We start from the raw sequence: 24,513 nt of genomic DNA, 5'->3' as shown, positions 1-24,513 counted from the left end.
CATTTACACAAAAACAGACTAATGCAAACTGCAATTCACATAGTTTCCATATCACTGAAGGCTCACAGAGGACAGTTAAGATAATGCAAGGTAATGGGAGCCATCTGGTTGAGGGGTCCTTTTTGGATCTACCTCTGCTTCATTGAAGCCCTGCCTCAGTCACTTTGGGGCTGGATGACTACAGACCAGTTGCTCCTCTTCTCTGGACTCTACTCTTCTTTTGTGAAAGGGGAGGATCTGGCTAGACTGATTCCTAAGCTTGCCCTCTGCTCTGAACTTCTACCACCAAAGTCATCTCTAAGCTTTTGCCTGTGACCATTATTAGTCCAGGAGCCCAGCGAGACCAATACTTGCCTTCAATGTGTTGAAAGAAATCAATGCCCCTATGTCGCGATGGTAAAAGGTGAGACTTACACAGCCGAGGGGGAGAAATAAAGAATATTCATGCGCTTTTCTGCCCTTTGTCAATGCCTTATTCACTCAAATCACTCAATACACTTTCACTCTATAGGTTCTTAATCAAGCAAATGACAATCCTGAATGCTAGGCACTGCAATTGACATAATCAATTCACAGCAAACAATTCTAGGTTAATTAGTTCACAGCAAACAATCCTAGATTAATTCTAAGCACTGCCAACACACTTAATCATGACAGGCTCATGACAGACATTCCCTCTGCATGCCAAGTTCAAGTGTCAGATCAAGAGTCTCAAGCCTTAGGCTTTAAGTCCAGCAGATGCACACTCACTCACACTGTGGTGATCAGATCAGAAACCCAGGCAGGCTTCTCCTGGAGCTGATGGCTGATGGAGGAGAGGGTCCTAGGGAGAAGTTGCTGCTCTCACCAAGGTCAAGATGTGACTGGAGAGTTTGAGAGCGGAGAGGAAGATACAGAGGATCAGCAAACGATGAGGAGAGTTGGGATGTCAGTCCAGGTCCTCATCAGGCTCTCAGTGTGAGGGCATCAGCCTCGGCTGGCTGAATGTCTGTTCATTTGCTCCATTATTTGTACCCAATTTTGAGGATTTTGACCCCAATTTCAATCCCTATCAGCTGCCACTGGGTCTCTCAGTTACATCATTTACCCTGGGGTTAAAACATCTGGTCTGGTGGTCCCCACCCTGTTTTTCTTGCCTTTCCCCCTTAGGGGGCCAGGACAACATGCCAGGAGTTTATCAGGGTGAGGAGAAGTGACTTGTTTGTGCCTGAGGGCCTTACTGGAGGGCTCTGTTAGGCGTGCCTGGTGAGACAGCCGGTTTCAAACTGGAGTTTTAAAATGGAGTTGCTTAGGCTCAGGGTTTACACCTTATTAAAAAAGAGAGCAATGCTCTAGAAAGATCAGCATTTTCCACAAAGGATAAGCTCTGTTTCCGATGGCAACACACCATGGTAGCAAAACTGCCAGCTTCCAGCGTGGGCATGACTCAGTACTCAAGGGCCAGAGCAGACCTTTTAGAATAGCTGATGGATCCAATTATTCCAACGACTTTCACAATCCTGGGCTATTTCATACCCAAGTGCGTCAGTCACCACTGGTAACGCAGGCCGGCTGCTTGGGAGTGCACGGAGAGGTGATGAAGTCTGCTCAACGTCGCCCACTAGTGGAAGGCCACAATGTGGCCAGGCGGTCTGGCTGGTGTGGTTTTCCAACCTCTCTCATAGTAGAAGCCCAGCAAGCAAGGCATGTGTTTGAGGATGAGGAAAAGGAAGTGTCCTGCTCAAGGCCACCAGCTACACAGGCAGAGTTGACCTCTTGGCAGTCAGTTTAGTTCATGAAAATAGGAAGTTATCATCTGTACAATACTTCAGTTGTTCTTCATAACATATTACTTAATGTTTATTTGTTGTAAGATGTTGGTCACCATATTTTAAAAAGTGCAGGCTTATCCCGTCTTTAATCCAAGGAAATAAAAAAAGTCTGTAGAAAAATCTTAGTTCTTTTCATTCTGTCTTATTTTTATTCCTGTGTAAGTAAATGCTTGGGATTCCCCTCTTCCGTGAATATTTTATTAGACCCTAATGACTCAGAGATAGATATTATTGGCAATTAGAATTATTTGACATGTATTTTAAATGCCTCTTTCAGGATGGGGACACATATTACAAGCTCTCAAAATATTAAAAAATCAGACAAACTTCACCAAATAGTCTTAAAATAATTGTATGGTAGTAATGATATTTATTTATAGGAAAATCAAATAGTACTTGAAAAAAAGGTTAAACATATTTTGATTCAAATAATGTTTGACCATGTGAGAGAAATAAAACGAGTGCATGACCCCCATTTTTTTTGTTTGTTTCTTTTTCCCTGCCCCTGAGTACTGGGGATTGAACCCAGGGCTTGGTGCCTGCTAGGCAAGAGCTCTGCCGCTGAGCTGCATCCTCAACCCTGTCTGACCCCATTCTTATCCTCAAAGAGGTTGCACATCTTCATAAGAAAAATGAGATCTCTACAAATAGTAAAATATGACTATGATTCTGAAATAATTTAAGTGCCTCAAGAAAAAGCTGTGAGGATGTTTAGAGAAGGAACATTGAGAAATCCAGAAACAGCTGGGAGAATGGCATGGAGTGGGTTGGACTTGTGCTGAAGGTTAGAGAATGGGAATGGCATTAAGCAGAAGGAAAGGAAGAAAAGTGAGGCAGGGGAGTTCAAACTCACAGAAAGGTAAGGGGGTAGTTGATGCAGGAAGGATGGGTCTCATGGAAAGAAAGATAGTATTCAGAATAGCCCGGCCAGGGCTTATCTCCTTAGGACTGCAGCCTTTCTGGTTTCTCCCTTGTTCCCAGTTGGCTTTTTCTTGCCTTTGAGTCACCTGAACTCACGGTCAAGGTGTGTTTTAACTACCTTGCTTGCTTCCTCCTCTGCTCCCACTCCTGGGTAAACAGACACTGCTGGAGAGGGCCACAGAACCAAGCTTCCAGAGCTCCCTGCCTGCAATCCTTCTGCTCATTTCCGGTTTATCAGCGGCAGTGGCCAGCCCAAACCATGTTTAATCTCAAGTTCATGGTCATTTCCTCGACCTTCTCACATTTTGTAATTAACTCAGAAGCTAGGGCTATTCTCCAGAAACTTCCTAACATACCTTGTTGCACATTAAAATGTTTCTTGAGTGTCACTCTCCACCTGTGTTCCAGACCACCTTATCTCTTCACTTCCCCAGACAAGGCTCTATCTATAGGTCCTCTGACTGTCCTGTTTCCAGTCCCTCATGCAACAGGGCCCTCATGCAAAGGCCCACCCTTTGCTTTAGACAAATGTAAAACACACCAGGGCAAACCTCTATCCTGCATAGTCAGACCTGGAACTCCCAAGATTTCCCATCAGAATCCATCCTAGAATGAATCCTAGAAGTGGAAGTCACCTGGAGAGATAGGGGCATGGAGGTAGAAGGGTGCTTTCCAGGAGTCAAGGCTAAACAGTTGTCACTTGTTCAAGCTTCTATTTTGGCATAAGCAAGTAGTAGAAACAAATGAAGTAGAAAGTACAAAGACTGAAAGTTGCTTTGTAGAAACACACCGTGGATGAAATGTCCAGAATCATTCAATGGAGGATTCATGTGTAATTCTTTTACCTTGCAAGTCTTCCATTTTTTAAAAAGTAAATTTTTGGGAATAACAAGACAAACTGGAACTTTTGATAATAATAATAATAAAAGTTCCAAAATACTTGATAATGATAAAAAAGCACTAACCCATTAAAAAGGTAATTTTTGTTTCAAAAATTACAGACAATAAAAAAAATCCCTCTTCCAAGTAGCACTGGTGTCCAATATGTTGGAAAAAACTCTGCTATTTGTTATTGAGAATGTGGGGGCCTCTGGCCAATCTGAATTTCTCCTCCCTTGTGGGATTCTCTGTTTGCCCACCACCCACACTCTTGCTCTTCTCTGAGAGCCTTTTTGTTTCTGTATGATTTCATGCTGGCAAAACCCACAGACATGAGCAGAGTCCTCACAAAAGGCAAAACACGGTAATGAATATGGAAATTAGGGATGCTTCCCGGGCTCAATCATTTTCATTATGTCTTATTTCTCCTCTAACTCCTCATCGAAAGTTTTAAATGGAACAGACCATAAGGAAAGTTTTCAATGAGATTGTAATTAGGCATATGAGGCTTAAATAAATCAAACCGATAAAGTGAAATTTCTTGAAGTCCATGGAAGATACCCACAGCTGCAAGCTCCGGTAGTGATCCAAGCTCTGCCTCTGTTCTAGTTCAACCCTTGAAGTGCAAGGACATAAATTCTTGTTCCAGAAGCAAAGGTACTAGGATGATGTGGTGGTTAATTTTATGTGTCGGCTTGGCTTGGTTAGAAGCCCCAGATATTTAAACACCAGTCTAAATGTAGCTATGAAGTTACTTTTTGTAGATGAGATTATTATTATTATTTTTTTTTGTACTGGGAATTGAACTCAGGAGCGTTTAACCACTGAGTCACATTTCCAGCTCTTTTTAAAATATTTTATTTAGATACAAAGTCCTACTAAGTTACTTAGGGCCCTGCTAAATTGCTGAGGCTGACTTTAAACTCACAATCCTCCTGCCTTAGCCTCCTCAGCTACTGGGACTACAGAGCTATCAGGACCACAGGTGTTCCATGCCTGGCAAGATTAACATTTTGATCAGTAGACTTTGAGTAAAGCAGATCATCCTTCCCAACGTGGATGGGCCTCATAAAACCAATTGAAAGCCTCTTAAGAGGAAAAAAAAAAATGGAGGGCTCTGAAGAAAGAGGGACTTCTCCCTCCAGACTGCCTTTGGCCCAAAGATGCAGAGTCGACTCTTTCCTGGGTCTCCAGACTGCCAACCTACCCTGAAAATTTTGGACTTGGTTGTTTTCCTAATTGCATGAGCTAATTCTTTAAAATTACTCTATCTCTCCCCTGTTGGTACTGTTTCTCTGGAGAATCATGACTAACACAGATGAGTACTCATGTTAATTTTGGAGAGAAAACAATGTCTCCCAAAGAAACTGTCTAAATTTGGAATCACAGAAGATACCTTCAGCCTACAAATGCTGCATTTTCCCTGAAAATTATCTGTGCACCTTGTTGTCTGGGCTAAGACACTCTCTCTCTCTCTCTCTCTCTCTCTCTCTCTCTCTTTCTTTCGGACAGGCAGAATTAATATTGTTAAAATGACCATACTACCCAAAGCACTATACAGATTCAACATGATTCCAATTAAACTTCCAGCATCATTCCTTATAGAAAAGCAATCATGAAATTCATTTGGAAAAATAAGAGACCCAGAATAGCCAAAGCAATGAAGTAGGAGGCATCACAATACCAGACCTTAAGTGATACCACTAAACTATAGTAACAAAAATGGCATTGTATTGGCACCAAAATAGACATATAGACCAATAGTACAAAATAGAAGACACAGAGACCAACCCACATAAATACAGTTATCTCATATTAGACAAAGGCACCAAAAACACACATTGGAGAAAAGATACCTCTTCACCAAATGGTGCTGGGAAAACTGGAAATCCATATGCAGCAAAATGAAACTAAACCCCTATCTCTCACCATCCACAAAAATCAACTGAAAGTGAATCAAGGACCCAGGAATTAGACCAGAGACCCTATGCCCAACAGAAGAAAAAGTAGGCCCAAATCTTCATCATGTCGGATTAGGCCCCAACTTCCTTAACAAGACCTCCTAAAGTGCAAGAAATGAAAACTAAGATTCACTTTAGATCGGTGATCCACTCTGAAGTTTACATTCTAGGTCCAACAGGTCTTAACTTATCTTACTTATCAAGCTTCTTATCTTGATAGTTCCTGTGTAGCAATAACATAATTTTTTCATGTTTCTCATAAAAAAATCTTCAAAGTAAACTTTGAAAAGAGATTAAAAAAATATGAATGTACCTAATCCTTGCACGGATGATTTTAAATGTCCAATAATTATTTCCCTATCCTCTCTCCTAATATCCAAGAGAAATATTCCTGGAGCAGTTCTAGATGTCCCCAGAGTCAAATGAAATTCAGCAACTCCATTTTCATTGTTGGAAATAGGCCCGGAGGGAATTGGGCTTGGTTTCTAGTGCCCTCAGGCTCCACGGGCTGAGCTGGCTACAGGGCAGCCAACACTCCTCCACAGCCTCAGCTGCTGGGCCCACCCTCGCCCTCCCTCCCCTCTGGCCCTGGCTGCCTGGTCCTTCCTGGCATGCTAGCCTCCCTCCTCAGACTCCTGTTCTCACTGGGCTAGGTCAGTGCCTCATGCGCATTGCCCACTCAGCATGGGATGGACTGGGTTGTCAAACAGAGAAGGAGTGTTGTAACCAACTTTGAAAGTCACTCTCGTTGGCAGTTTCTTTTTTTAGGAGGTATCAGTAGCAAGAGAGACATTTTAATCCCTGAACTGGCTAGCTTCGTTCCTTCCATTGTCATAGTTGAGTTATCACTGGGTTTAAGATGTTCAGCTGTTCTGAGTCAATCAGAACAATGGTGCCAAGAATGTGTGTGTTGTAACCTCTGGCAAAACTCTGACCATGTCTGTGTGTGGTGTAATTTCAGGGTTCAAAGCTCAGTGGGCCAAACACATCTGTTTACCATGGCTTGGGGTAATCTGTGTCTGTGTTTCCCTAGGTGGTTCAGAGCTGTTTACTTTCTGTTGGTTCAGAGTACTAGCAGATGGTGAAACCGGGTGAGGAAATATGCCCGCTGTGATTCTGTAAGCATTTGATAGAGTGAAGGCTCTCTATAGACTTGTGTTTAGTACATTCTAGAATCTTAGAATTGAAAGATCTGTTTCCATTGGGGGGAAAAAAAATTCTTAGGCTGGATTTTTAAAACAGGAACCTGACTTTTTTTTAAAAAAAATGGATTTATATAATGAGTGAGTATAGAGTCTTCCTTGATTGCATATGTACCAAATGGGATAAAAAAAGGTTTTATTCAGAAAAGTTCATGTCCAATCTAAATGTCACTAGCGAGGGTGATCTTATTTTGTTTCATGTAAATTATCACTAGTGTCTTTTAGCCAAGAAAGTATGCCAGAGGCAGTTAATCAGCTCACAAGAGACCTTGAGAGCAACTTTAGGTAAATATTAATAGTTGGAGCTATAAATGTAGATGCAATAATTTAAGCAGTTGTTAGAGGTAAACTGCTCATTTTGACCCTCTGCTTTTAGCACAGCAAGATAGAAAGAGGGAAAACATTTACATTCTACACACATACATATGTACATTCTACCTACCCCTTTCCCATGGTGTCATGGCCAGATGCAGCCACACAACTTCAAGTAAATCTTGAGTACAGAGAAGGGTCAGGCATACTGCTGAGTGCCTTTGATGTTACATGTTGCACCATGACAAAGTTAGGGAGACTTTTGTATCCTATTCCATAAGATGTCCATCTTTGTTTTAGTGTGAAAATAAAGGTTATGGATATCTGCAAAAATAGTGTAGGAAGAACTGTTGAAAATTCCCTCCTCCATACAAATAATGAGAAACTGGCAAACATTATCAGGATTGACTTTTTCAGAACTCTAGAACTGAACAAATCTAGAACTGAACTTATTATAGAAAAATGGCTGAATCTTGATAAGAAAAATGAATTTTGTGGCATTTGACTTATCCTGATGGATCCCTTACTACCAGTTCTACATTTGCTATGAAAAACCAGTAGTCCGGCTGCAACTGGAGAAAACAGTCAAGCTGGAACTCTTTAAAAGCTCATTCCCAAGAATTGTCATTATTTGACCTATCTGTTGATTCCCTTGAAGACCCACTTGGAAGGCTGGCTGCATTTGAACTAACTTGGAGCTTGCCTAGTGCACATAGCCTTCTTCTTGGAGTGATTGCTGGAAAATAATTGCAAATGATTGATTCGCTTCACAGCTTCCTGAGGTAGTGTATAAAAATTGGGGCAAACAAAAGATTGATCAAACAGTTTAAAAGAAAAAGTTGAGAGTGGGATGTCTAGAGGGACTCTGAAAAGCTCCTACAAGCCATGATAGGGCTGTGTGCATGGTGGGAGCTGTGCACACATTCAGGAAAGACTCCAACTTTTACCTTGGGCTGATCTTGAGACTTTGTAGAAGCAGGAAGTGAAGGCTCAGGCACCAGTTGTAACTGCCTGGCTGAATGCTGAAGGCATGCCCCAGCATGCACCGTGAACCCACAGACTTACTGATTTTGGTGTTTAGGGAAATTTCTGCCTAGTCATTATCTGGCCAAATGTAAACAGATACCATAATAGCCACATATGACAAAGAATAGCGACTACAAAATTAGTTCAGAGAAGTCACTGGAAAAACAACATGGAAAACAAATCTTGGAGGTTCCAGAGTTGCCATATTATACTACTTAAAATATTTAGTTTTCATCAAAAATGACAATATATGCAAAGAAACAAAAAATCATGATCCACATACAAGAAAAAAAGCAGCAAATAGAGCCCAGATGTTTTAAATATATTCAAAGAACTAAAGTAAGACTCACAGAGAGAATATTAAAGGAAAGTAAGAATGATGTCTCACCAAATAGCATCAATAAAGAAACAGAAATTGCACAGTTCAAAAAGAACCATGTAAAAATTCTAGAGTTGGAAAGCACAATAAGTGAAAGTTAAAAATTCTCTAGAGTAGCCAAACGGCAGATTTGAGTAGGCAGAAGAAAGAATTAACAAAACCGAAAATATGTCAGTTGAGATGACACATTCTGAGCAACAGGATGGAAAACTCAAGAGGAAAAATCAACAGACCCTCAGAGGCCTATGGTACATCCTGAAGCATACCAAGTACTAACACACAATGAGAATTCTAGGACAGGAGAGAGGAAAGGGCAGAAAGACTATTTAAAGACATAATGGCTGAGAGCTTTCCAAAGTTGATGAAAAACATTCACCTACACATCCAAAAAGCTCAACAAAATCCAAGTAGGATAACCTGAAAACCTCGAAGGTGGGATACATTATGATGGAACTGTTGAAAGATAGTCAAAAATAGAAGACATAGGGAATGAACAACTCATAATCTTGGAGGTTCTCTATGATGTTAACAGCTGATTTATCATTAGAAACCGTGGAGACCGGAAACTACTGGGAGGACTCAGTACTGAAAGTACTGATGGCAAAAACCTTACAACCATTAATTCTATATTCAGAAACTTATCCTTCATAATCCATGTGTGTGTGTGTGTGTCTACATTTGTATTTCCATACAATGAACAATCTGGAAGTTGAATTAAGAAAATGATGCCATTTATAATCGTGCCAAAATAAGTAGAATACTAATTAATAACTTTTAACAAACGAAACACAAAATTTGTACCTTGAAAACTACAAAATTTATTGAAAGAAATTTAAGAGGACCTAAATAGATGGAAGGATGTACTATGTTCTTTGAGATTGAAAGTACTTAATATTTTTAAAATGGCAAGACTTCCCAAATTGATCTACAAACTCAAGTCAATCCCTATTAAATTCCAGTGGCTTCCTCCACCCCAAAATTGACAAGCTGATTCTAAAATTATATGGAAATACAAAGGGTCCAGAATAGCTGAGCAATTTTGAAGAACAACAACTGAGCAGGAGGACTCAGATTCCCCAATATCAAATTTTAGTACAAATTTGTCATTATTGAGTCTATGTGGCACAGGCATGGGAGAGAGTCCTGAATGGGTCAGTTGATTTTTCCCAAGGGTCCCAAGACAATTTAATGGGAGAAAGAATGGTCTTTTTAACAAATGGTGCTGGAAAAACTAGATAGCTCCCATTTAAAAAAAAAAAAAAAAAAAAGGTTATTTGGATCCCTACCTCACACTATATGTAACAATCCAAAGTAGATCAAAGACCTAAATATAAGGGTTAAAAGTATAAAACCCTCAGAACAAAACTTAAATATAAATCCCTGCGATCTTTCTCAATATTTGCCAAGAGTGGATCTTAAATGTTCTTGCCACAAAAAGTAACTCTGTAAAGAGATGAATATGGTGATTAGTTTGTAGCATTCAGTCCCCTGTGTATGTATATCAAGACAGCACAATGTACACCTTAAAGATATATATATATCTTATATATATATAACTTTTATAAAATATAACATAGATAAAAAGGTGATGAAATGTTCTGATAATAAAAGCAATATCTGTTAATTATAAAGTATTTGAATATTTCTCCAAAGAAAACACACAAATGGTCAATAGGTGTGTGAAAAGATGGTCAGCATTACTAATAATCAGAGAAATGAAGATTAAAATAATGATAAAACATCACCTCATACCTGTTAGGATGGCTATTACAAAATATTAAAAAGATAACAAGTGTTGGAGATAATATGTAGAAATTGAAACCTTTATACATTATCAGTGGGAATTTAGAATGGTTGGTCACTATGGAAAACAGTATGGAAGCTCCCAGAAAAATAAAAATGTAACCACCATGTTATTTAGTCATCCCACTTTGGGACATACATCCAAAAATCTGAAATCTGGATCTTGAAGAGATATCTGTATTCCCATGTTCATTGTGGCAATAGCCAAGATATGGAAACAATCCAAAATCCATCAATGAATGAATAAAGTGTGCCATATGCATATACTGGAACATTATTCATCCTGTAGAGGGAAATCTTATTTACAACAACTTGGATGGAACTAGAGGACATTATGCTAAGTAAAATAAATCAGTTACAAAAAGACAAATATAATGATTCCATTTATATGAGGTATTTAAAATAGACTCTCAGGAGGGCAGAATGGTAGTTGCCAGGGACTGGAATGAGTTAGACAAGGGCAATTGTTGTTTGATGGGTATAAAATTTTAGTCATGCAAGATGGAAAAGTTCTAGAGTTTATGTTGTACAACATAGTACCTATAGTTAACAATATGGCATTGTGCACTTTAAAACATGCTAACATAGAGCTCATGTTAAGTGTTCTTACCACAAAAGAAACAAAAAGCAAAACAAAAATTCCACCCACAAAATAATACAAGGACACTTTTTGGAAGTGACAGATATATTTAGTATCTTGATTCTGGTGATGGTGTGTGTGTGTGTGTGTGTGTGTGTGTGAGAGAGAGAGAGAGAGAGAGAGAGAGAGAGAGAGAGAGAGAACTCATAAAAATACATGTATTAAACATGTCCAACTTTTCCTGTATCAGTTGTACCTCAATAAAACTAAAAAACCATGGATTAGACAATGGATTTTAGATATGTCTTGTAAAGTACAAGCAATCAAAGGAAATTTTGACTAAATTTTATTAAAATTAAGAAATTCCGTGCTTCAAAAAACACTACTGGTTAATTCCTGATGGAATTTAACTGAATGGTAACTGAAGTAGGCGGGGTGTGGATGGAGGAGGTGGGTCACTGGAGGCACACCTTTGGGATTTATATTTAGTATCTGGCAAATGGAGAGTGAGTCTCTCTCTCTCTCTCTCTCTCTCTCTCTCTCTCTCTCTCTCTCCCACCTTTCTGATCATTATGTGAGCAGCTTCCCTCCACCACACTTTTTCACCATGATATTCTGCCTTACTTTGAGCCCTGAGACATGGACCCGGCTGTCTATGACTAAGAACCTCTGAAACTGTGAGCCCCCAAATAAACTTTTCCTCCTCTAAAATTGTTCTTGTCAGGTCTTTTAGCAGAAAAAAAAACTAACCAAAACAAATGGTCACTGAGCACATGGAAAGATACTCAGCACCATCCATTATTAGAGAAATTAAAATCAAAACCACAATAAGATACCATGCCATGCCCACCAGGATTTCTGTATTAAAAAGGCAGCTAACAACAAGTGTTGGTGAGAGTGTAGATTGATGCAGCCACTTTAGAAAACAGTTTGACACTTCCTCAACACGTTCAACACAGTGGTCTCATGCACCCTAGCAATTCCATTCCTAGGTCTATCCCCAAGACAGCTGAAATACATGTTCATATGAAAACATGAATGTTCATAGCAGCATTATTCATAATAGCCAAAGAAAAGTGGGCAACTCAATGTCTGTCGACTGATGGGTGGATAAGCAAAGGGTGGCATATTCATTCAATGGAATATTATCCAGACCATAAAAAAAAAGGAATAAAGTCCTGACACAGGGACCATATGGGTGAGCCTTGAAAACACTGTGTTAAGTGAAAGAAGACAGACACTAAAGGACTTATATGACATGATTCCTTTCATAGGAAATATCCAGAACAAGCGAATCCATGGATAGAAAAGGCAGGTTAATAATTGCCAGGGGCCAAGGAAAGTAGAGAGGAGGGAGCAACTACTAATGTGTATGATTTTTCATTTTGGTATGATGAAAATATTCTGGAATGAGAAAGTGGTAAAAATTGTGTGACTTTATGAATAGATTTAAAAGCCCTGAACTATGTACTTTAAAAGAATGCATTTTATGGTTTATGAATTAAATCTCAATTTAAAGACACACATTTAACATATATAATTTTTTTCTTTTCTTCTTGCTCCATCCCCAAATCCTAAAGAAACATAGACACCCTGAGTGACCCTGCTTATTCTGTGGCTTTGTATATTACATGACCTACCTCCAGGCACTCACAGTTGAAGGGCACAGGCCCAGGGACATGAGAGGAAATCAAGGAGCCAGAGATTCATGGTACCATTTAGTGACACCCAGGGGGAAACATTCTCTATGCCATTTCTTCATGGGAAAAGAAATCGATTTGACACGGGACCACAAAACTGATTAGAAAAGCTCTTAAAAATCTTTGCTTTTTTTGCTCCCCGTTCCATATTCACTAAAACACTTTCCTAAGACTTGTAACACCAGAATGTACACGTATTCCACCATTATAGAGGAATCATTTCCACTGAGAATCCTATCATCTATTACCTTAGACTCATCTATCTATGACCTACCTACCTACCTACCTACCTACCTACCTACCTATCTATCTGTCTACCATCTATCTATCATTTCTGTGCTCATTTATTTGGTCTCTAGTAACTTTATGTATTGTTCTCCTGGAGTCTGAGACTGGGACACAGAAAACTAAGGGCTGGTCTCTGAAGTAGGTAAATTCACCTCCATCAGAGATGGCCAGTAGATTTGAACCTTAACACATTAACATTTCAGAAATATTCTGTGCTATACAAGATCCTGTGCTATACATTTAGTTTGGCAGATTTCCATGCTTGATTATTAATGTCTATTTTGGACAGATGAGGAAAGCCATGATACCACCATGCATGAGAGATCCAGTTTCATCACATTCTCATGTTCTGCATATGTGCCAACCAGACATAGATAACTCTCTTTCAGGGTCACTAGCCAGAAAACCTCTAACAACATCTCCCGAAATTAAAGTCTGCATTATACATGGAACAAAGTTGCCCTGCATACATAGTATACGTTTTATAAAGGGCTAAAGCAGTCCACTTTCTGTAGCTTATGACTTAATTTAAAGTAAATCAAACCTAATGCCCACTCTGTTGCAGGGGTCACAACCTGGTGTCTGTTATTCATTCCATCAATAAAAAAGAAAATAGCTTGCTGGGAAAAAAAAAAAAAGCTTCTTAAGATTCTAGAATAAGTCAAAACCCCCACATATTAGAAAACATAGGAATGAGTCTATTCCCTATGTAAAAAAATTTTTTTTGTAATCAAATCCTCTCTTTCATCTCCAAGAATGTCGATGATCTATGTTCCATATTTTTAATTATTTCCATTCTCTCTTTCAACTGATGGTTTGTGTTTGTAGCAGGATGCAGAGTGGGCCAGGTAGACAAATGATTTACACGTTTTCAAATCAGGGATGGAAGATACTAATCCAGGGATGATGACTGAGCTAAGGCTCCCACTAGCCAAAACATGTGCATTTAACATCTTTTCTCTCTAACCATCATTATGCAACTTTAGTAGAGTGGTTCTAGCCTTATTTCTGGTTTCTGAATGCATTTGGTTAGTAAGTCGGGGACTTAACACAGCCTACTGTTTCTAGGTAGTTTCTTCCCCATGAACCCCAGGAAGAGGAGAAAGGGAGGGAGCCAGGTGTGTTTGGTCAGGTCACCCAGGCCAATAACCCTTTGCAAAGCACATTGACCCCATCCTTTTCACAAAGGCTAGATCAAAGATCCTAGAGATCAAAGATTGGTATTTCTATACCCTCTCACATATTATTCCCACAGTTAAGTAAAACCAAAATGGTTTTATGTAAATATGTCAAATGGAAGCTCCCAGACATGCCCAATACTTTATCTTCTGCTATTTAGTAGTCTGTTAAAAAAAGACTTTAGTCTTTTCCTGCATTTTACTTTTAGTGCTATGCTCTAGTTGAAGATAGCACACATTTAGTAAAATATTGATACCCTAAGAGACAAGTTAAAGAGAAATAGATCTCTATTTATATCTCTATCTATCTATCTGCTTTTCTTGCAAATTTGTGTGAGATATATATACATATACATAAAGGTAATGGTGATTTGCTTTATATTTTTCTGCATTTTGATGTAATTTTTGTAATAAGAATGTGTCACTTATATCATAACACTCAATACAGCTACTCCTTAAAAACCTATAGAGAAATTAAAAACAAAATGACACAATTAGCCTTAAGAGAGGAAAAGTAAATGCTTTCTTGGCCGATGGCTTAGCAGAGAGATATAACTGAAATAAGAAAAACAATTGACCAGATACATGGCTGCCTATCCAACTTATACTTTCAATAAGTTTGCTTGTTTCCCAAAATGCTTGCTTTGTCACTTTGACAGGTGAAAAACTGTGCCTCATTCTGGCTTATGACTGTTCATTATAAGTGAAGTAGAACATATTTTCAAATGCTTCTTGGTAAATTGTATTTCTTCTTCTATGAAAGCCTATTGATATCATTTGCTTATTTTTCTATCAGCTTCTTTATGTCTTTGACTTTTCTGCTTCAGTACTGGAGATTGAACCCAGAGGCATTCTACCACTGAGCTCACACCCAGCCCTTTTACTTTTTGTGACAGGGCTTTGCTGATTTGCTGAGGTTGGTTTTGAACTTGCAGTACTCCTGCCTCAGCCTCCCAAGTAGCTAGAATGACAGACATGAAAGGCATGTACCATCATATCCAGCACTTCTTTTACTTCTTAAGAATTCTCAGTATCCAAGGGAGATGAGTACTTCATCCCTTATGTCATATGTGTTAAAGGTATTTTTCCCAGATTATTTATTTATATATATATATATATTGGTACCAGGGATTGAACTCAGGGGCACTCAACCACTGAGACACATCTTCAGCCCTATTTTGTATTTGATTTAGAGACAAGTCTCACTAAGTTGCTGAGGCTGGTTTTGAACTCGCAATTCTCCTGCCTTAGCCTCTGGAGCTGCTGGGATTATAGGCATGCACTACCGCACCCATTATCTTTTTTGACTCTGAGTAGAAAACTGTTTGCCTTGAAGAAGTTTTTTTTTTTGTTTTTGTTTTTTAATTTTATTTACTACAATACCTTAGCAAATGGTTCTTTTATAGCTTCTAGGAGGTTGGACATTCTTTGAAAGGCCTAACCTATTCCAAGACCATTAAAAATCATTCATTCAAAATTTGTGAATTTCTTAATATAAGGTTTCCCTCCCTATCTTCTTTCCTTCCTCCCTCCCTCCCTTCACTCCTCCCTGACTCTCTTCCTCTTTTCTTTCTCCTCCTCCTCTTGGCTCTGCCCCCTTCTTCTTCTCTTTCCTCTCTTTCTTCTTTGTGTGTCTACACATAGAACTATTCGGTTCATAATTTTACACTTATAGAAAAGTTGATAAACTAGTACCAAGAATTCTTTTTTAAAATTAAATTGTATTTTTATTTGTTCTAATTAGTTATACATGATAGCAGAATACATTTTGATTCATTACACACAAATGGAGCACAACTTTTCATTGCTCTGGTTGTACATGATATAGAGTCACACCACATATGCAGTCATACATGTATCTAGGGTAATTATGTTCATCTCATTCCACCATCTTTCCTGCCCCCAAGTCCCCTCCTCTTCCTTCCTTCCCCTTTGCCCAATCAAATTTCCTCCACCCCACCCCCCACATTATGGATCAGTATCCACTTATCAGAGAAAACATTCAGCCATTAGTTTTTTGAAATTGGCTTATTTCACTTAGCATGATGTTCTCCAACTCCATCCATTTACCTGCAAATGCCATAATTTTATTCTCTTTTAATGCAGAGTTATATAATATTGTGATTCTTTATATTTATCACCCACCTTCCATCAATGTTACCATCTTGTGATCGATTTTCAAAAAAAATTTAAATTTGACATGTGAAACTTACTTTGTGTTGCTGATTTTTTTACTACCTTTGACCTTGAAAAGTTATTTTTGTGTTTATTAACTAATTTTATTTTATAAATATCCTATTATGATAATTTCATCATCTTTGGACCTTGGTGTTTTTCATGTAAATTAGTGTGAGAATTACATTTAAATATGTTAATTTTTGTTACACACAAATTCAACGTGCTATCTTGAAAAAAAAGAGAAACATTTGGTTTACTTTGATGTATGAATCAAGATTTTACATCTTGCCAGATGTTATCTCAATAATATTTATGGATGACTTAGCTTCTCCCTAATAGTCTGAAGTGGTACTTTTATCCTGTACTACATACTGTGTGCATCTGTGTTTGTCTCTGAATACCATTTTGTTCCCATAATTTATGCTTTTTTCAGTACAGTGACTCAGTTCTGTGACATTCAATGTGTTGATATTCTGCACTGTCCACATTATAGGCCCGGTGAAGAGTGATTGAAGTCATGGGTGGTGCACACTCTAACTGGCACTGTTGGCTAGTGTTGCATAGCCCACCATCCCAGCCTCAGCGGCATCGAACGACCATAGTTATCGCTCACACTTTTATGGGCTGTGCTGGGCTGGCTCACTGGGTGGCCCTGCTTCATGTGGCTTTGGTCTTCTTCTCAGGGCAGCAGGTTGGGCTGGGAATGTGCTCCTCGCAGCAATGGCAGAACACAAGAAGGTGAGTGTGAGGACAAAGGCCATCAGGGCCCAGGCCTACGAATGTGCTGTCACCTCTGTTCCACTTTACTGGTTAAAGACACATTGCTGACCTAAAATCCAGGGTTGAGAACATCCCCTCTCACCCTGATGAGACACAGCAAGGGTGAGGATGCAGAGAGGGGAAGATTTGGGGCCACAGTCCCAACCTTCTACAGCAAAAAATTTACTTAAATGAGAATGTTTCCACAGAAGATTCTAGGTCTCATCTACTTATAAGGATTGAAAAGGGCTGCTAAGGTATATTTGAAACATACGGAACACTGAAGTGCACAGAAAAGTACAAAGAGAACTCAACATCTATGTATCTGTCTCCAATAATTAACAAATTAATATTTTCCCATATTTGCTTCTAATCTTTTTTCAAAAATAAAATATTTTAGAGTTTAAATACTCTGTATATTCTCCACAGTTTCATTTCTCTCCTTTTTTGTTTCTTTACAGTATATGCGATATTCATGAATATTAAAACTTTGCTATTGAAATAAATGGCAGAATACAATATGTATATATACTACTAAAACAACTGTTTAATTCGGTTGTACATTTAGAGATATAACTGTGCTAATACATAGAGATTGTCTTTATTTAAACTGGTGCACTCCATTATATGACTCTACCATAGTTCATATATCTTTTCTCCTACTGATGGATGCTATGCATGTTGTATTCATCTATTACACAGATGAAATCTAACTGACATCTTAATAAAAAAATAACCCTAAGGGATATATGGAAGAATATGTTATGAAGGGTCATACATTATTAATGATCAATTCTCTTCTGAAATATGTGCTACCCAAGAAATGAATAAAAGATCTATAGATAGTAGTAAATATGCTATTATTCACGTATATATTCTCTCCCCAACCACAGCCACAAAGACCATCAATCTGCACCTAGTCTTATCATTTCCTGTTAATATTTAGTCAGTATTTCCAATAAAGCTGGCTGCTTCTTCAGATCAAAGGCTTTTATATGGTCCTACGTGTCAAATCACTATCCATGGGATATTAGAAGTTGGTTTGTTCCATTCTATTTTCTGTACCTCACACCAAATTAAAAGAAATCAGAGAGACAGAATTATAAGACTAAAGAGGCTGAAAATATTCATTCAAACTTGAATATTCTTCAAAGAGAGCGTGGGGACAATTCTAATTAGCGGAAGAAACATAAGGGAAGCAAAAGCCAGATGTTTTCCACAAGGGTCCTCCTTTCAGCAGCTTTGATTTCCACTGGTAAGTTGAAAGTACAATTTTTAGAACTTTGGCTAATTTTTAAAAACTTATTTCCTGGGCAGATTTAAAAGTCATTAGTAGCACAATTGCAAGAGAAACTTATGTATTAGTTACTAAAAGTGCGATAGGAAAAATATGTTTTTTTGCGGGGGTTGATGATCTCTAATGTTCTAGTTCTTTCTTTCTTCCTTCCTTCCTTCTTCCTTCCTTCCTTCCTTTCTTTCTTTCTGATGTAACTTTATTTTATTTATTTATATGTGTTGCTGAGGTTCAAACCCAGTGCCTTATATAGGCAAGCACTCTGCTACTGAGCCACAACCCCAGCCCAATGTTCTGGTTCTTTAATGAAGGAAAACTACAGTGGGAGTGGAAAGACTTTCAGAAAAGCCTTTCAAACTTGATCTATGATTTAATTGGGACAAAACAGAAAATGAAAAGTTTAAGAACTGGATTTAGAAAATTCCTGATATAAAGACTGGTGTGGATTGGTACAAAAGCAATGCACCCTTAATGTTCATAGCAAGAAAGAAAAATGAACAGATTAATAAATTGTCTACTATATGTCTCAATTCCGAAGGATAAATACTAGCTGCTGAAGTAATGGTATTATATATCTGGATCTGGGTGTTGATTTGAAGCTTTACCTCCAAGGTGGAAGACTTCTGATGCCCATGTTTTAAAAGTATATTAAAGAAAACACTGATAATATTCTGTAGCTTCTTTTCCTAGTGTGGAGTAAAATATCTTTAAAGAAAAATCAATCATCAAATTTACAGGTTCTTGTTTTTGCTTCTGCTTTTGTTAGTTTCAAAGTGAAAGGCTGAGTTTGCTAACTCAGTTCTGTGAATGCTAACATTAAAAAATCAGGAAATTTAATTCAATTGGCAATTTATCAAGTGCTTACTAAGAGACAAGTTGCACTTAAAGTTTGCACAAAGTACACTGAGAAAGAAAATTCCATGTTTTTCTTCCTCATGACTTTTCATAGAGTTGCTTCTATTCCCGCCCCTCCTTCTCTTCTGACCTCCCTCTAGATGAAATTGCTTTGACATTTTAGATTATTTCTATAATCTTCTTCTTCCATGTCCACAAATATGACAGATTTATTTAGTGTTGAATAAACTTGGCTCGTTCAAGTATGTTTTGCCCTTAATTCAAACATTTGCTTGGATTTGATTATTAGAACAAACCATAAAGCAGCATTTCAAAGTTCCTTTAGAATTTCTGAAGCTGGTTCTTTGAGCTATGTTGTTTGCTTGTTTTTACTTAACTTAAACATAGTGGTCCCCATGCCAGGTAATGAACAACAAAAATTTGAAAAGCACAATTTACACCATTTATTAGTGAATAATTTGAAACAAGTTATAATGATGAAGGTTAATGCTTATACATAAATAAATACTTTATGTGCCACATAACAGAATTCTGTGGCCTCAGAAAAAGTCAGTTTTACATATGAATCAGGGCACAAAATTCTGTAAGAAAGATTCTCCCAGAAACCACAGAAAGTTAGGCAAAAACTGTAGTGAAAAGACTTCTCAGCATCCCTGGGGGGTTGTAGGCAAATGGAGGCTGGGGATATCTAAGGCTTTCATGGTTCTCCTTTTCAGCACTGGCTGGGCCATGGGCTAACATATGTGCAGGAAAGCATTCCAACGAGATCCGGACATGTGACAGCCACGGCTGTGGACAGTACTCTGCTCAAAGGTATGGGGTTTGAAAATACCCACCAGTCTCTAGCTACTCACCTCTTTTCTTAGTGTCCTTTCCCATGTTTCCTTGAGGGCTCATGAGTATCCCCCTTCAGGCAGTCTAAAAACCCAGAGACACGTGTAACACGACGGTCTTTGGAGCAACTTCTAAGAACTCTGCTTTAAGAGTTTTGAATGGGGGACGACAGATCACAAAATAAGAAAAAGAGAAGGGAATAAACACAATGTTTCCCTCCCAACCTCTCTACAAATTGATTTTTCTCACCTGGCTTCCTAAGGGTGAAAATCAAACATTGTATTTTAAAGATAAGGAACTTGAACTGAGGTACCAAAGTGTTAGTCCCATCAAACCCAGTTGGAGATGGTGAAGGTTCCGCCTGAATTCAAGCTTTTGGATTCTTTTCCACCAAGCCCATTATAACTGACTCAGGCTCTGGAATTTGAATGGTAGAGGCTGATCCCAAGCAGGCAAGAAAGTGTCTCAATCCATTCCAGACAACGAGAAACTGAGCTGTGCTGTTTGTGAACTCATGAATGTTCAATAACACATACTACCTGGGGAGAGGTGGCACTGTCTGAGGTAATAGCCATGTGTCCAGTTGTATTTGTGATCTCCACCTAATTGGAGCGGAACTCTCACTTTTTCAGATGCTAATTACAAAGCAACCTCAAATACCTGAGATAGGGCTAATATGGGAAATATGGGAAAATGGCCTCTGGATTGCCAAAATGAGGATTCAGTTAAAATCTTAACTTAATTCTAAAGTTTATACACACTGGACCTACACCACAACAACTTCTTGGTTCTTCACTTGGATCAATGTTACTTCTAACAATTCTGGTGAATCTAATTGCTTGGCAGTGATCCATTGGAAGGAGAGGAGCCTGGAGGGAGCAGGCATAGTGAGAACAGTGGAAAGCCAGAGCTGAGGGCTTGCTAGAGACAGACTCTAGCAACCTCACAATCTGGAATCATTTTGTGTTTGTGCTCCACACAGTTTAACAAACCCAGGAGGCATCAGTCACCGCATTAAAATACCATGTGCAATAAATGATGTTTACCATGACTTGTCACTGAGAGAAAAATAAGACTAGGGTAACGTGATATTTTTATGATAAGTTCTCATAAAAAGACAACTCTTTTCTAAATGGTCTTGAAGAGGTCAAGCCATAAAACTTATTTACATGTACTATCTCATTTCCCTAAAATGCCATATAATAATAATAGCTAATATTTGTTTAAGACTCGCCATGTATCAAGTACTATTTTAAATGCTTTAATCTTTACATCATGGTTATTATGATCTACAGGGAGAGAGGTTAAAATTTGGCTAAACAGAGTGAGGAATCCTAGAACATCCCAACATGTTTTGGCAGCTTCAATTTTAGATGCCCTAGACTGGGAATAGTGGGCTAAAACCATGTTCGTGGGCAATAGTATCCTAGGGCAGCTACTCAATCTGCTGGACCTTCTTTATATCCTAGAAATCAGAGACCTCATCAGGGCGTGGATGTCCTGTGTTCTGATGGATCTACCGTGTATGCACCATTCACTGGAATGATCATGGGCCAGGAGAAACCTTACAAAAACAAAAATGCCATTAATAATGGTGTTCGGCTCTCTGGAAGAGGTAAGAGGGTGATGCACAGACCTGGGACCCCTACCAATGCTTATTTACTTACTGTAGGTTTCATACACACTAGTTTTGTACTTATTTCAAAATTATAAAACCTAGAACATAAAGGATATAACAAACCAAAACAGCTGATGCATTTCAAAAGTGTTCTAGTACCTTCACCAGAAGCTTCTGCTTTATGCACACATTCCACCAAACTCTATAGCTCATTGAAGGGGTTTCTTTCTGTGGCTTAAGTAGTTTTGCTTTAAAAAAAATCGATTAATCATAATGGATAGAAACTTTTATTTACCAGTATTTTTAAAAGTTGACATTTCTGAAATATTTTAATGTGAAATATTTCCAGAGGCTTTTATAAGTTCTAGGTAAAGCAGGTCTACTGGTACTCCAGACATTGGATTTGTTTTTTAATTCTTTCAAAGTATAATATACATGCAAAAAGGTGCAAAATACACAAACATACAGCTCTGTGAATTGTTGCAAACTTGTATTACATCAAGACAGAACTTTACCAGTCTCCCCAAAACCCCTGTGTTAGCTATTGCTCAGTTACTGCTCCCAGAGAGGACAATTGTTACCCTGGCTTCTAGTTTTGCTATTTTAGAAGATTGTATAAATAGCTACCCTAGAGGTTGAGATAGAAGGATCCCAAGTTCAAGGCCAGCATAGGTAACTTAGCAAGACATTGTTTCAAAATAAAAAATAAATAAAGGGTTGGGATGCAGGTCAGTAGTGGAGGGCCTCTGGGTTCAATCCCCAGTACAGGGGTGGGTGGTGTGGGGAACATAGAATTAAACAGAATGCACTGTTTCCTGTGGGGTTTCTTCCATTCCACATCATACTTGTGATGATGCTCTGTTTAAATCCACGTTCACTCTTCCTCATGAGTGGCATTCCATTATGTGCATATACTTGTAGCTTCTCAGCAATTCTTTAGATGGGCTTTGGGGTATTTTTCAGTTTTAGGTGATTGAGAAAACACTGCTAGGAACTTTCTTGTATCTTTTAATGAATATACATATGCATTCTACTGTAGGTGAGTCCAGAGGATATTCTCTCACCAAGGCTGTGAGGGAACCACATCTTTGAGGAGCTGTTTGGTGGCAGTCCTCTGCAGGCCCCAAATGACAGCAGAAGCAGTTGCCATCAAACTGGGTTCTGTGAAGGGGTGGCACTTAAGAGCCACAGTAGTCAGCATGGTCACCTAACAGGTAGCAGTGATGAAGCAGTAATTAAGATTCATCTGAACCTCAGAGATTTGTGGTATTGGCTCATTTATCATGGTAACACTAGAACTGAATAGATGGGCAGCCTATTGGAATCTTGCTCTTTTTGAGAAAATCTCTAGATCTCATGAACAAAATTCTGACTTTAATCATCACATTAGTGGATTACAATCTCCATCCAGTTCCCAGACTTGAACCAGTTCAGTCCCAGAGCCCCTTCAGTGAAAGAGAGTAACTTTGTGTACTAAATCTTCCAAATGCATTGTGTATTTTATGCTGAAGCCCATCTTAATTCAGACTAGCTACATGGCCAATGCTAAATAGCCACAAGTAGCTAGTGGCTACCATATTGAATAACAAAATTCTATATAGCCTTGTTTTTTTCTTCTTGGCCCATTTTGACCCAGTTGCACTTAACAGAGTAATATGTTCAAGTCTGCCTTTATTAGTGTATTTCTATTTTTCCTTGCCTATCTGTAGTCTTTGCTTCATATAGACGATTTCTGAGTTACTTAACACATGAATGTTTGTATCTTACTTATGAACCCCTGGCCGTTACCAATTTACACCATTCTCTCTAGTCTTGTTTCAGTGCTTCTTGGCCTGAATTCTACTCTCTGGTAATAGGAACATAATTCTTGCTTTCTTGTTGCTTCCATATGCTTAGTGAATCTTTGTCCAGTACTTTATTTTTAGCTTTTTCTATCCTTGTTTTATTTCACACAGCATAGAATTTGGTTTTACTTTTCAAGCCAATAGGAAATGTATTAAACAGACAAGCCCATTCACACTTATAGATATGACTTATATATTTAATCTCAGCACTGTCATATTGTTTTATAAATATTGCATTATACTATTTCCCTACTTGGTAGTTCTTTTGTTAAAAGTTTTTTTTGATATTTAGAAAAGTCTATATTTTTATTCCATAACCATTTTTATTTTTGAAGTTTAATAATTTTATCAGAATATGTCTTGGAATAACACTGTTTGGGGTCAATTTCCCACCACCTCATGTTCTCCTGCTACTGTTCTTCAATACCTCAATTAGAGTTCATTTGAGTCTATTCTCCTTTTTGCATATTGTAATTTTAGTCTTTTTAACAGAATTGTCATTTTCTTGTATTTCTCCCAAGTTCATTCAACTGTTTCTTTTTGAAAGTCGTTTGTCCATTTCTGTTCTTATGTTTAAAATTTCTGAATCAAGGCTATTGAAGTCCAGATAATAATTATACTTATTTTCTTTCAGGTTTCTGTGTCAAAATTTTCTACATTAAGCCAATTAAGTATAAAGGTTCTATCAAAAAAGGAGAAAAACTGGGAACTCTTTTGCCCCTGCAGAAAGTTCATCCTGGCATACAGTCACACATACACATTGAAAACTGTGACTTAAGTGATCCTACTGCATACCTGTAAGCAGAAGACAAAGTCAGATCTTCTAAATAGAAAGCCATCTTCTGAAAAACATGGATGCATATCTTGTTTCTCAAGAAATATGTGTTCAATTAGAAACATGATAAATGCAAGAAAGAAAACAATTTTGATTTTGACTCAGTTACTTTGATGTTTGGGTATGAACTAATTTCTGGGGGGTTCTCTGATCTTTATGTAATCTACAGGATCTTGGGTGGTTTAGGCTTCTCCATCCTGAAGACCTAGGATAAAAAAGTGAATTCAAGCAGTTTACACTGTATTTTTTGACACCT

The 24,513-nt window shown here is 38.2% G+C and overlaps 1 protein-coding gene across 1 annotated transcript; it reads left to right on the top strand.

Moving 5' to 3' along the window:
* Nucleotides 1-18,186: 18,186 nt before the first annotated feature.
* On the top strand, nucleotides 18,187-24,223 carry Lect2 (leukocyte cell derived chemotaxin 2). Its single transcript, XM_076855867.1, has 4 exons — nucleotides 18,187-18,232; nucleotides 19,843-19,939; nucleotides 21,430-21,575; nucleotides 24,057-24,223. Exons 1-4 carry the CDS (start codon nucleotides 18,187-18,189, stop codon nucleotides 24,221-24,223), a joined length of 456 nt encoding a protein of 151 aa, XP_076711982.1.
* The last annotated feature ends 290 nt before the right edge of the window (nucleotides 24,224-24,513 follow it).

This window comes from Callospermophilus lateralis, chromosome 5 (assembly GCF_048772815.1).
Source record: "Callospermophilus lateralis isolate mCalLat2 chromosome 5, mCalLat2.hap1, whole genome shotgun sequence".
NCBI lineage: Eukaryota > Metazoa > Chordata > Mammalia > Rodentia > Sciuridae > Callospermophilus > Callospermophilus lateralis.
The sequence above is the reverse complement of the archived record's forward strand: the minus strand, read 5'-3'. Positions and strand labels throughout refer to the sequence as shown.

Coding starts and splice junctions, on each gene's coding strand:
- Lect2 (XM_076855867.1), top strand. CDS start 18,187: ATGTTTTCCACAAGGGTCCTCCTTTCAGCAGCTTTGATTTCCACTG. Junction 19,940..21,429: donor GGACAGTACTCTGCTCAAAG/GTATGGGGTTTG, acceptor TTTATATCCTAG/AAATCAGAGACCTCATCAGG. Junction 21,576..24,056: donor TGTTCGGCTCTCTGGAAGAG/GTAAGAGGGTGA, acceptor ATTTTCTTTCAG/GTTTCTGTGTCAAAATTTTC.